Consider the following 15,045-nt stretch of genomic DNA (forward strand, 5'->3'; position numbering starts at 1 on the left):
ATAGTGTGAACTGCAGCTTACTAGATAGATTTTGTAGTGGACCACCTCCTCTCCCATTTGCAATCCCATAACACCCCTGTAGCAACTGTTTACTTTATTATGCATTTACTGTAATTTTGGCTTCTTTTAATGCAATTTAGCACGTGGGAATAAGGAAAAGCAGCCAGCACCATGGGACCAGCCAGTTCTCTACACTTCACCAGAAAGCATTCCATAGATCCCAAGTTGTCGGATTTTGAAGACTGATGCTCTAAGCAGATCTTTCTGATTTTCAATATCCTGAGGAAATCCAGTCACCTACAATCTGTATAAAACAGACCTATCTGCCTGCCAAAGGAACGAGTGTTTTTCAGACCCAGGTGTTAGGTTTTATAACAGGAAGAGTAACTAGTCAGATTATCTAGCAATTATATATATGCTGTCAAACATCTTTGTAGGATTAATTCAAGGTATGCTAAACCTGTGCATATTCAGATACAGAACTGAATGGACAGCATAACAGTAGTCAGAAAGCAAATCTAGAGAAGAAGGGATATCTTGTTTTGATTTCTAAAACAAGCACACAAACTACAGAAATTGATGGAGAATAAGATTTCTGACAGTACTCCAAGCTCTCTCACGTAGCTGAAAATGTAAGCTGTGTTATTTCTGCTGCATACATCAGCTATAAAAAGATTCCACAGTCTGAATTTAGCTGGCAATTTTATTGCTACAGGAGGCAGAACAGAATATAATTTGCTCTTCCCTAGACTACAGAGGCCTGTGCTGCTGACAGCATCCAACAAAAATGTTTTAGGCAGTAAACTGAAGCAGATATTACCTTGGATTTGGAATACACTTTTGTTTTCTGTTGTGGGCAATGGTGGATTGATGGATTTAAATCAAAGCAATTTAAACCACCGGTTTTAATCCTGATTTAAATCAACAAACAGGAAACCTTGATTTAAATCATCCATTATAATTTTGTTTTGCATTTGTGATTTCCAGTTATTTTCCTAAAAAAAGGTTGAATTTTGTCGATTGATAATCATTAAAACATGTTGATTTGTACCTAAATTTGGTGCTTTTTTTTTTTTTAACCACTAACCAGGAGGATACCCTATATCTACAGACATTTATTTTAGCAATTATGTAGCTTAATTTACATTTAACAGTTTCTTAATTCTTACTATGTTAGAAAATGGTTAATGATGTGTTTATTTTACTAAATGATTATTTTTTTACTTGAGATTTGTCAACTTCTATTTGAATGAAACTTAAAATTCAATTAATGCACAAACCAGCATTTTAAAATGGTTAAATAAAACTACCTTAAATGTGCTTGATACATAAGAAAAACTTAAACAAAATACACATCTACCTCGATATAACGCGACCCGATATAACACAAATTTGGATAGAATGTGGTAAAGCTGTGATCCCGGCGGAGCGGGGGCGGGAGGAGCTGTGCACTCCGGTGGATCAAAGCAAGTTCGATATAACGCGGTTTCACCTATAAACGCAGTAAGATTTTTTGCCTCTCGAAGACAGCATTATATAGGGGTAGAGGTGTACATTTTACATTTCATATTAATAGAGTTAACAAACAAAAAAGAGTATTATCTATATTCAGTGAACTGTACTGATTATTTCGGGTTACCCTTTACTTCAAGATCTTAGAACTTTACAATTTATATACCATCTTCCCCACCCCCCCATCATCCATAATTGGCAGTGGATAATTGTAGCAGAGTGATATTTTTAGAGTCACTGACTATAAACACACAGAGGTATAATAGCAGCTATTTTCAAAGGTCTGTACAATGTTTCATAGTTAGAAAGAGATGCAACAAGTAATGAGTCACAGTGTTTTCTGCAACTTTTAGGGGTGTGTGTGTGGGGGGGGAAATGAACTGGGGGATAGGGGGAGTGGTAGTCTTTTAAAAAAGGTTCCTCTCATTTCCTTGTACTGTCACCAGACATAAAACTGAAGTTGCAAAGGCATCATTTGAACACAGTGGCATTGTGCAGGTGTCACTGAGGGCACAGTTTGGCCTGTAGGGTCTTTATAAAACCGGTGATGATGGATAAAATAGAAAAAACCCATCTTTATTCTCAGAGCCCAGTCTCAGAGAGCTTGGCAGTTAGAAAAATAATTGCATCTTTAAACTGAAAAGGTGTAATATTAAATCAATCAGTCAGTGTGACAAAAATGGGAACCAACATAATTTGTTAAAAATAAAAACAAAAACTGTTCAGAGTAGAACTGCACTGTAACTAGAACAGGAGTACTTGTGGCACCTTAGAGTCTAACAAATTTCTCTAAGGTGCCACAAGTACTCCTGTTCTTTTTGCGGATACAGACTAACACGGCTGCTACTCTGAAACCTGCACTGTAACTATTATTCATTAGATTAGGATTTTGAATGTTACTGTAATGAATTTACAATGTCACCTGGAAGTGAGAACAGGCATTCGCATGGCACTTTTGTATCCGGCATTGCAAACTATTTACAGGCCAGATCTGCTAAACATTCGTATGCCCCTGCATGCTTCGGCCACCATTCCAGAGGACGCTTCCATGCTGATGACGCTCATTAAAAAAATAATGTTAATTAAATTTGTGACTGAACTCCTTGGGGGAGAACTGTATGTCTCCTGCTCTGTTTTACCCGAAATCTGCCATATATTTCATGTTATAGCAGTCTCGGATGATGACACAACACATGTTGTTCGTTTTAAGAACACTTTCACTGCAGATTTGACAAAACGCAAAGAAGGTACCAATGTGAGATTTCTAAAGATAGCTACAGCACTCGACCCAAAGTTTAAGAATCTGAAGCGCCTTCCAAAATCTGAGAGGGCCAAGGTGTGGAGTATGCTTTCAGAAGTCTTAGAAGAGCAACACGCGAAAGTACAGAACCCGAACCACCAAAAAAAAGAAAATCAACCTTCTGCTGGTGGCATCTGACTCATATGATGAAAATGAGCCTGCATCAGGCCACAGTACTTTGGATCATTATCGAGCAGAACCCAGTATCAGCACGTCCTCTGGAATGGTGGTTGAAGCATGAAGGGACATATTAATCTCTCTCATCTGACACGTAAATATCTTGCAACACTGGCTACAACAGTGCCATATGAACGTCTGTTCTCACTTTCAGGTGACATTGTAAATAAGAAGCTGGCAGCATTATCTCCTGTAAATGTAAACTAACTTGTTTCTCTAAGCATTGGCTGAACAAGAAGTAGGACTGAGTGGACTTGTAGGTTCTAAAGTTTTACATTGTTTTATTTTTAAATTTTTTTGTACATAATTCTACATTTGTAAGTTAAACTTTCACAATGAAGAGATTGCACTACAGTACTTGTATTAGGTGAACTGAAAATGCTATTTCTTTTGTTTTTTTACAGTGCAAATATTTGTAATAATAAATATAAAGTGAGCACTGTACACTTTGTATTCTGTGTCGTAATTGAAATCAATATATTTGAAAAACGTAGAAAACATCCAAAATATTTAAATAAATGGTATTCTATTATTGTTTAACAACGCAATTAATTTTTTTAATCATTTGACAGCCTTAGTAAATATTCTCTCTTCGAACATGCATAGTTAATTTAGAAACCAGTAAAAGAGGTCACCCTTATTGGACAGCATTCTGTCTTAAGAGACTGCCCCCAAAGACTCCTAATATATACAGAGTACGATTCTGCTTCACCTTTATCATAATACCTTTGTTGTGTTTGCAGAGGTTGTACACACAGATTCTACATAAAAGTTATCTGTCAGAAATAAATGCATCCCAAATTATTTGTAACTCTAAACTATTTGTGTATCCTGCTTTTTGGACCTGGCAGTTAGACAGATATGGAGGCAGAAAATGCATAATAATATTTTAGACTGATCTACTTAATTGTCTTGTTGGCGGATAGTGAGTTATATTGAATTGTACCAATGCACTTCAGTTAGGTTTGGGCATTAATTATAAGAACGGCTATACTTGGCCAGACCGAAGGTCCATCTAGCCCAGTATCCTGTCTTCTGACAGTGGCCAATGCCAGGTGCCCCAGAGGGAATGAACAGAACAGGTAATCATCAAATGGATCCATCCCCTGTAGCCCATTCACAGCTTCTGGCAAACAGAGGCTAGGGACACCATCCCTGCCCATCCTTGCTAATAGCCATTGATGGACCTATCCTCCATGAATTAATCTAGTTCTTTTTTGAACCCTGTTATAGTCTTGGCCTTCACAACATCCTCTGGCAAGGAGTTCCACAGGATGACTGTGCGTTGTGTGCAAAAATACTTCCTTTTGTTTGTTTTAAACCTGCTGCCTATTAATTTCATTTGGTGGCCCCTAGTTCTTGTGTTATGAGAAGGAGTAAATAACACTTCCTTATTTACTTCTCCACACCAGTCATGATTTTATAGACCTCGATCATATCCCCCCTTAAGTCATCTCTTTTTCCAAACTGTAATCTCCCCTCATATGGCAACCATTCCATAGTCCTAATGATTTTTGTTGCCCTTTTCTGAACCTTTTCCAAGTCCAATATATCTTTTTTTAGATGGATTTATATAGAGAGGCAATATGATATTTTCTGTCTTATTATCTATCCCTTTCTTAATGATTCCTAACGTTCTGTTCACTTTTTTGACTGCCACTGCACATTGAGTGGATGTTCAGAGAACTATCGGACTCAATGACTCCAAGATCTTTTCTTGAGTGGTAACAACTAATTTAGACCCCATCATTTTATATGTATAGTTGGAATTGTGTTTTCCAGTGTGCATTACTTTGCATTTATCAACACTGAATTTCATCTTCCATTTTGTTGCCCAGTCACCCAGTTTTGAGAGATCCTTCTGTGGTTCTCTGCACTCTGCCTGGGACTTAACTATCTTGAGTAGTTCTGCATCATCTGCAAATTTTGCCACTTCACTGTTTACCCCTTTTTCCAGTTCATTTATGAACATATTAAATAGGACTGGACCCAGTACAGACCCCTGGGGGACACAGCTATTTACCTTTCTCTATTCTGGAAACTAACCATTTATTCCTACCCTTTGTTTCCTATCTTTTAACCAGTTACCAATCCATGAGAGAACCTTTAGTCTTACCCCATGATTGCTTACTTTGCTTAAGTGCCTTTGGTGAGGGACCTTGTTAAAAGCTTTCTGAAAATCTAAATACATTACATCCACTGGATCCCCCTTGTCCACATGCTTGCTGACCCCCTCAAAGAATTCTAGTAGATTGGTGTGGCAGGATTTCCCTTTACAAAAATCATGTTGACTATACCCCAACAAATTATTTTCATCTATGTGTCTGACAATTTTGTTCTTTCCCATAGGTTCAACCAGCTTGCCCGGTACTAAAGTCAGGCTTAATGGCCTATAATTGCCGGGGTTACCTCTGGAGCCCTTTTTAAAAACTGGCGTCACATTAGCTATCCTCCAGTCATTTGGTACATAAGTTGATTTAAATGACAGATTATAGACTATAGTTAGTAGTCCTGCAATTTCACATTTGAGTTCCTTCAGAACTCTTGGGTGAATACCATCTGGTCCTGGTGACTTATTACTGTTTAGTTTATCAATTTGTTCCAAAAGCTCCTCTAATGACACCTCAATCTGGGACAGTTCCTCAGATTTGCCACCTAAAAAGAATGGCTCTGGTTTGGGAATCTCCCTCACATCCTCAACCATGAAGACTGACGCGAGGAATTCATTTAGTTTCTCCATAATGGCCTTTTGGTCCTTAAGTGTGCTGTATTATGTTGTATTTTTATTTAAATATTGATTGTTACTATTTGTATTACTGTAGCACCTAGGAACCCGTCTGGACCAGGACCTCTATGTTAGGTGCTGTACAAATACACGCATGCACAAAAAGTAAGCTCTTTGGGGCAGAACTCGTCTAACAACCACATTTGTAAAGGGGAGAAAAGTTAATATTCCACCAGAACAGCAGGCATACTACACTCAGTAAACCAAGAAGCAGACTGAAGATTTATAGAGAAAAATACATGAAGGTTTTGTATCTCCAGGCCCAACACCAACCAGAACTCATCCTCATGCTTACAAATTCATCAACTAGGTCATGTTTATACACACGTTTGGGAGAATATATTGGGCTAGCATATTTGGAGTCTATTTCATTCATCAGCTTTATGGGACAAACCTAAGGTTAGTGACAAATTTTATGAACATTGGAGTATTTCTGCTGTCTGCAAAATGACTACCTCATCATCTTTATAGTATACTATTACTGATCATCTTAACAGAAAAAAATTCTTTGCACTTTTATCGTTTTTGAAGGTAATGTTACCATAAACAAAAAAAATCTAAAAATAGGATTGTAAAAGGCAATAAAAGTTTGGTTTATGAGCTACTCTTTTAAGGGTTCTGAATTTACTCTTGTAAACACAATGCAAGCAATAATTAAATCTTTTTTTCTTTTACAGCAATATTTCACATTTAAAGCTACGTAAGAAAATTATTTCAATGAGAACTACTGTAGTTTTCCTCTTACAAGAGGACTACTAAAAATTGGTATCTCAATCCCAAACACACCAGTCTCTATTATTAAAATTGTAATCCAAATAACAGACAATAATAATCAAAATCACAGTACAGGTCCCCTTTGGGTTTTCCAGTGTGCAAAATCGTTACTATAATCTGAGATAAAGTATCCCATTTAGTTCTACAAAGGGTTTCCTGACAACTTACAGAAACATCCTATTCTGATTTTTTGTTCCCACATGTTGGAAGAGAACCTAGTGAACAAAAGGCATATTGTACCAAAAAGGATAGTGGGTCATTCTATACTCTGAATATTTAGAGTCATCATAAACATACTGATATAGTATGTTTCAGCAGTTTCCTATATCCTTCCCTCTAAAATGCCTACTGGTTAAGTATTGGGGGAGGGGAGTGTTGTAAGAAGGGCACGAAGACAAACGCAAAGTGTACAAAATAATTTTTGAAACTAATTACTAACAGGGACAAAAAATGAGCTAAAGAAAAAGGTATGATGAGGAAGTCAGTCCTTAAGGAAACTACTGAACACTAACTAGGACCAGACAAACACCAGGGATTCTGCAATAAACTGAAAAAGCAACGTTTGTTTTAGAAATAACTATCCACTGTGATTTCTTTATCAGTGATATGGGGACAGGGTAGAGGCGTTAATACAATTCAGCTTTCAGTATTTTAAAGACTATTTTAAACAAAAATAATTACATCAATGTTTTCATTTAAGAGTCTTGTATTATACACACACAGCCCAATTAACTGTATGTCAGTCTCCTCTAGGTAGAACCAATACAAGCCCTACTGCAGATATAGGCTCCCATAGATGGGTCCATTTCTACTGGATCTGCTTTTCACACAGGCAGCTAAAATGGTGAAGTAAATGGTTCCAGCTGCCAAAACAGTATGTATACTACAGCTCACACTGGTTTTAATTCTTTTTGAGGGCTTGTTTGTGACTAACAATTTGTAATCCATAAAAAATTTTTTAGAAACAGTGGCTGCATGAGGTTATTGAATGTTTCCTTTGCCCCTTCCTCCATCACACAGAACTTACTAGGGATAAAAATACACTATAGGTTGCATGCCCGTCATATTTCTAAAAAGAAGGGGAGATATTGGGAAATCTCCTGGCAATCTGGACATTGGCACCATTACTATGATAATCTAACTTGGGGTCCTCATCTACCCGCGATGGAATTCTGAATACCTAGAAGTGCTTGATGACAATCTGTTGCTCTATAATGAACACAGAAGCTTGATCTCCTGGTATCAGAGTCTGCTTTCTGCTTCCAGATACCTGACTTTTGCAGTTTGCTGGAGGATGCTCTCCACTGCCTGCAACACCTGGCAAGAGCAATACCATGATTTTATAGTGCTGGAGTGAAGGCTGTATCTTTCAAATTTAAGTACATAAAACAACATTCAGACACTTAATAAGGGGCCTCCTTTCTATAAATGCTGAGCACATGTAGCTCCCATTGAAGACAGATTCCCACTGAAGTCATCGGGAGTGGATAGTGTTCAACATCTCTGTAAAATCAGGACCTCATTTAGGTCCCTGACTTTTGGTCTCCAAGAATGAAAATTATGTCTCATGCATATAAAAAGAAGTAACACAAAATTCTCTCCCATATAGGACCTATGCCACACAACTCTTGAACAACCCCAATCAACTCTCAAAGGGGTTCTAAGGTTTATCCCTATCATAACATTTCTCTCCAACACAGTCACAACATTTTCTCACCACTGCATAGTAACCTCGTGAAAATTAAGTATGATCTGCATTTCCTTATTCCCCACATCGTAAGAGTTTTAAATTTAAATTAATGTATGTGGCCATATTTTAAAAAAAAATTGAGTGTCATGAATATATTCTTAAATATCTTTTCCTCCATATCAGACCATTCTCCCTTTCACAAAACCTCACCCTTCTTTTAAATGGTGGTGGTTAAACAGATCCAGTGAAGGACAGTGTCTTCCTTAAATGCCAGGTTTCAGAGTATCAGCCGTGTTAGTCTGTATCCGCAAAAAGAACAGGAGTACTTGTGGCACCTTAGAGACTAACAAATTTATTAGAGCATAAGCTTTCGTGGACTACAGCCCACTTCTTTGGATGCATATAGAGTGGAATAAATATTGAGGAGATATATATACACACATACAGAGAGCATAAACAGGTGGGAGTTGTCTTACCAACTCTGAGAGGCCAATTAAGTAAGAGAAAAAAAACTTTTGAAGTGATAATCAAGATAGCCCAGAACAGACAGTTTGATAAGAAGTGTGAGAATACTTACAAGGGGAGATAGATTCAATGTTTGTAATGGCTCAGCCATTCCCAGTCCTTATTCAATCCTGAGTTGATTGTGTCCAGTTTGCATATCAATTCCAGCTCAGCAGTCTCTCGTTGGAGTCTGTTTTTGAAGTTTTTCTGTTGTAATATAGCCACCCGCAGGTCTGTCATTGAATGACCAGACAGGTTAAAGTGTTCTCCCACTGGTTTTTGAGTATTATGATTCCTGATGTCAGATTTGTGTCCATTAATTCTTTTGCGTAGAGACTGTCCGGTTTGGCCAATGTACATGGCAGATTGGCATTGCTGGCACATGATGGCATATATCACATTGGTAGATGTGCAGGTGAACGAGCCCCTGATGGTATGGCTAATGTGATTAGGTCCTATGATGATGTCACTTGAATAGATATGTGGACAGAGTTGGCATCGGGCTTTGTTACAAGGATAGGTTCCTGGGTCAGTGGTTTTGTTGGAGAGGTTTAACAGAACACCACTAGTTGTCACCTTCAGCCCCCAACTAAAACCTCTCCAGCGCATCATCAGAGATCTACAACCTATCCTGAAAGATGATCCTTTACTCTCACAGATCTTGGGAGACAGATCTGTCCTCGCTTACAGACAACCCCCCAACCTAAAGCAAATACTCACCAGCAACCACACATCACTGAACAAAACCACTGACCCAGGAACCTATCCTTGTAACAAAACCCGATGCCAACTCTACCATCAGGGGCTCGTTCACCTGCACATCTACCAATGTGATAAATGCCATCATGTGCCAGCAATGCCCCTCTAACTCCCCTTGTAAGTATTCTCACACTTCTTATCAAACTGTCTGTACTGGGCTATCTAGATGATCACTTCAAAAGTTTTTTTTCTCTTACTTAATTGGCCTCTCAGAGTTAGTAAGACAACTCCCACCTGTTTATGCTCTCTGTATGTGTGTATATATATCTCCTCAATATTTATTCCACTCTATATGCATCCGAAGAAGTGGGCTGTAGTCCACGAAAGCTTATGCTCTAATAAATTTGTTAGTCTCTAAGGTGCCACAAGTACTCGTGTTCTTTTTCCTCAAATGCAACAGCTCTGCAGCCGAACACCTAGTGAAACATTTCATTAACAGAAAGGAATTAGAAAGGAAGCCCTTCTGGCTCAGAAAAAAAAGTAGGGCATATCTATACTTCAGCTGAAGTTTCAATTTCCAGCTCCAGCAGATGAACATCCACTAGCTTTGATCAAACTAGAACACTAAAAATAGCAACGTAGCCACAACAGCATGGGTGGTAGCATGGGCGAGCCACCAGAGTACAATGCTGTCCAAGACCCTAGGCACATACTTGTGTGGCTAGCTCCTGCTACCACCTGAGTTAGTGTAGCTACGCTGCTCTTTTTAGCATGCTAGCTCAATCAAAGCTAGGGTGCATACATCTATCTGAGCTGGAAATTACCACTCCAGCTGCAGTGAAGACATATCCTTAGTCACCCATGTTTGTGGAGGGGTAGATTGTATTATAAAATAACAAATTAGTGAGGCATATTCTGAAGACATAGGCCATGTCATTGCCAGAGAAGACTATGGCATACTCCGTGTCTGGTACCTGCATTGAAAGAGCATTCCCAGCCAACTCAGTTTTCATCTATGCTGCCTTTGGAGAAACCAGACACCATAAAACCCTCAGCCATCCTGTAACCTGGCACACCATCAAAGCTTTCTTAACACACAATTACTGTGCTTCACGCCTATAGATTTTTTTTGCTTTGACTAAAGAAAACCCCCACAATGGAGTAAGAAACTTTATAAAAAAAAAAACCATGCTTGACAGATGATCAATGCAGCAGAAGTACTGGAGAAAAAGGAAAGCCAACACTGTTTTGCATACACCTTCAAGCTTATTAGTGACTTGCGGCTAAAGCTAGAGTGACCCTTCCCTTCAGATTAGTATTTGATATTATTACTGACTTCAAAAGTCAGAGGGTATTCCTTAATCACATTGAAGAGGCTATAGTTATTTATCTGATGCAATAACTTAAACATACACAGTCTGTATCTATCCATCCATCCATCCATCTAGGTCAGTGGTTCTCAAACTATTGTACTGGTGACCCCTTTCACATAGCAAGCCTCTGAGTGCGACCCCCTTATAAGTTAAAAACACTTTTTTATATATTTAACACCATTATAAAGGCTGGAGGCAAAGCAGGGTTTCAGGTGGAGGCTGACAGCTCACGACCCTCCATATAATAACCTTGTGACCCCCTGAGGGGTCCCAACCCACATTGTGAGAACCCCTATCTAGGTATTCCACTAGTGTCTGCCTCCCCGGGAATAAGTCAGCTTCTCAGAGACTCCAGTGAAATTTGATTCACCATGTCAAAAATGGAAGCTGCATACAAATATGAATAATCCACCAAGTAAGCACCCAGCTGTTGCTTTAATGTATTAGTGCATGTACAGTTATTCATATGCTGACAAGCATCTGCACTAAGCCTCTACAAAGAAACCTATCAGCTTTTGTCAGTGAAGAGAGAAACACAAACTTGCCCAGAAACTTGAACACTGTCAGTCATTTTCCATTTTCAACCCAGCATGATAAAGCCTATTTAAGGAAGGGTCGTGTATCACTGAATGAGCCCAGAAAAGCCACATTTTATATTCTCCTCTGAAGGTATCACATCTTTCTTATTCAAAGAGAGAGAGCAAGAGTACTGAGAGACTGTGAAACCATTCCTTCATTGGCCAAAGGGCTTAATGACAAAGATGAAAATTAAACTCTTTCCAACCTCAGCCACACTTCTCTATTTTCACCTCCCTTCTCCCCCACTTCTGCCCACATGCCTCCATTATGGGGTGGAGAAAGTTACATGATGGGAACTTGATCCCTAACCCACAAAGATCCCCGTGCAACTCATTTCTGCCCCACAACAATTTGTGAACATTTCCCAAAAGGCATTGTGCTGGATGGTGGCACATGGCTCAGTGAGTTACCTATCCATTGTGCACCACAGTCTGCATTGACACAAGCATTCCTGTGAGTACGTGCAGCACTGACACAAGCGGCCAAGCAAGCATGCGCATAAGAAATACGCTAACTCCGGCAGTGACATACACTGACATAACTTGGGTCGACCAAAGGTTTTAGTGTAGACATGGCCTCAGTATCCCGCTTTTATGGCGCACCAGGTCTGCACAGTTTGTTGGGGACAAGAGTCAGTACAGGTAAAGTGAACCCCTTAAGCATTCAATATCCAAGTTCTCCTAAACTGGGCAGATCAAAAGGACAATGTGTTTGCCAACCTGTGTATTGTCTTCTTGCGTCTTAAAACTAGCATTACACTTAAAATGACAGAACTCTTCCAGTTGAACCAGAGAAGAGACTTACCATTCACAGTCTTGAGACTCCCATTAATGCCGTCACCATGTTGCCTCTTCTGTGCATTTTTGAACTCCTTTAGAGATAAGTAAAGGACCTTTCGTACCACCCTCTCCTCTGACCATGGAATCCCATCACTGTCATCCTAGAGAAAATGATAATGGAAAGGAAACATTTACTGGAAGGATCTAAACAAATTAGTTCAAAAGATATCTTCTATCTAGACAAAGAAATGATAAAGAATAAAAACTGTGTAGTACGCAAACCCTATATAATTTGAACATCAGTGGCATTAACACATGACGGGAACATGGAAATCAGCTCATTAGTCCGTCTAATTCATTATTCTGCTCCTAGCAGTAGCCAATATCAGGTACTATAGAAGAAGTAAAATTTATTTTTAAATTCCTATAATGAACCCTACTGCACAGAGAAATTTATCACAGCCGGGAAATATTCCCCCATTCTCAGAGACCGGTAAAAGTAGAAGCAACACTGAATTGAGCTGCAGAAAACATTTAAGTAAATACAGTGTACCAACATAACATGTTGTCATTTATGTGTCTTGATACTGCCTCATGCCTAAATATTTTATATACTGATGCAATATCAACTGCTCACTGGTATAACAGTGTATCTGAATTATAGTAGTACAATACATTTGACTACAATGAAGTTACTGTGGTTTAATATCAGAGTAGAACAACGTGGAATTTGGCCTGTGGAGCATATTGTTTTCTAAGCTACTTTTAGGAGACAAATACTGTATTGCAAAAAGGAACACTAGAGTATGTAATATTTGGTAGTTGCTTTAGTTAAAAGGTTAGTTCCCTGCAAAATTATTTCCCTAAAGCTTTTAGCATTCAAATTAGTATAGTTAGAAAATTGTTCTAAGGGCATATGTAGGAGTAAGGTAAGTCTTTTTGCATCTCATTTTCTTATGCTCTAGCTTTCCTCAGGATTCTTACAATTCTTACAATCATAATTTATGGTTTCTAGCCCTAGAATTCCTCAAGAGCTGCATCCCTGCCAAGTGGGAAAATTAGAGTTTTCTGGACAGCCCTTGTTTACGCAAGCATACCCCACTGCACTGTCACACTTCACTGAGAAACCAAAACACCACTATCAATGATCCACTCCAGAGGGCAATAGGGTTTACATTGTGTGAGAGAAGTGACCAATAACATTAACTTTTTAAAAATAAACTTATTTTAGGGTGACTATCAACACCTTTTCTTAGTTACACCAGTGAGATATTTGAGGCTAGGAGAAGCCTGCTGAACGCTAAGCATTCATCTTTTCCTCCCAATTGCCTGACTGATTACTTGACCAAAATATTCATATATGAAGGCCAAACAATGACTACAGTGAAAAAAGTTAGTATCCTGGCAGCAGGATGTTCCTCTCACACTAGGGACATGCTACTATACTACAAACACACACAGAACTACGCTCAGATAGCTTTTGGAATATATGGAACTTCAAGCCAAGAAAACAGAAACTTTGTAATTGAAGTGAAACATTTATGGAAAAATTCTCTAGGCAAGTACTTTGAAGAGAATGGTGATCTCAATTGCCTTGACAACAGATGTTTACACAAATTGAATTTCAGTTTGCCATTTTCCTGCCAATACAACTTCAGTCCACACGATTCTCCTCTCCCCTACTAGGCATGACCAGAACTGGCAGAGTGAGGACAGTAATCAATTTACAGGTTTCCACGCTAGACGTAATTTTAATAAAGATTAGCAGGATTGTCAGTTGTATTTTTCCAACACACCAACACATATTGAAAGTAAACTACAGTAGGGATCGCTTCTGATGTAGAACAATGTTGACAACAAAGTTTGTCATCATTGCTGGCAGTGTCCTGATCTCTCAGTTAGTTAGTACATGAGAAAAGCATGATGATTTAATTAAGAGTTTTCCCTTAGTGGTAAAGGTATTTTTTGCTCAGTTAGAAAAAAGGCCGCAACATCTAATGCATTTGTCTGAGCTTATCAATTTAGTGTTTATAACATGAAAAGTCTACCGTTTCCTTAAAATGTTAAATTGGTATTTATACATGCTGCTACACAGATGACCGGGGCGAGGAAAAACGGTGGTGTGCTTTAAATGGTATTTCAAATATGGCCTGAGGACATTACCTATGAGTTGTGATGTCATGGTTGAGTTATATGGGTCATCCAAACAAGAAGCAACAAAACTTTATCACCCTACACAATTACATATTTTGTTTAAACTACAGATATGAAACAATTAAGAATTCATAAATAAGTCAAGAAACTCCCTGGTGCCTTTTTCTTAGATCCACTGACCCTAATGGAGAAACCACTGGTAAAAATTGCTTGGCTCCCACTTCTCACCCCCTCCCCGCCCACAGCAATTGGAACAGACACTCCATGCCCCCAGAGACCTGAAATTCACCTGAAAACTCCAGCAAGGGCCTGTACTGATCCCGGCAGATAAAAATGCAGCTTTTCTAAATTCAAGAAATCCTATTGTAATCCATTTAACTATAATATGGAAGCTGACTGCCATTGAAAGAACATAGCAGCATATTTTGTTCTAATGCCATCAGAGTGAAATTTGCTGACACTTACCTTTAAAATATTCCTGGCACACACTTATCAGTAAGCAGAGTGCAACTGAGTGTGTGACCTATGAAATGTACAGTATATTCTCTGGAACATCTCAGTTACAGACACAATTCAAGAGAAAGTAATAAAGGAAAATCTAAAGTGAGAGACATGTCTAATCTACTTTTCTTAGGTTTAGACAATTCACTTTTTTTAAGTTACTGAAACATGTAGATCAACGCTTTGATCCTTCTCCTCCTACAATGTACTATAGACCC

The 15,045-nt window shown here is 38.6% G+C and overlaps 1 protein-coding gene across 6 annotated transcripts in view; it reads right to left on the reverse strand.

Moving 5' to 3' along the window:
* The window catches only part of JARID2 (jumonji and AT-rich interaction domain containing 2), a 315,799-nt gene that overhangs the window by 174,680 nt on the left and 126,074 nt on the right, over positions 1 to 15,045 (reverse strand). For all 6 annotated transcript variants that reach the window (XR_010598780.1, XR_010598781.1, XM_065585072.1 and 3 more), the window contains one exon: positions 12,198 to 12,333. Coding sequence is in view for 1 of the 6 variants with exons in the window: in XM_065585069.1 (XP_065441141.1) it covers positions 12,198 to 12,333 (136 nt within the window). In the remaining 5 variants the exon portion in view is untranslated. Of the gene's footprint in view, positions 1 to 12,197; positions 12,334 to 15,045 lie in introns of those variants that run through there.

This window comes from Chrysemys picta, chromosome 2 (genome assembly GCF_011386835.1).
Source record: "Chrysemys picta bellii isolate R12L10 chromosome 2, ASM1138683v2, whole genome shotgun sequence".
In the NCBI taxonomy this organism is placed as follows: Eukaryota; Metazoa; Chordata; order Testudines; family Emydidae; genus Chrysemys; species Chrysemys picta.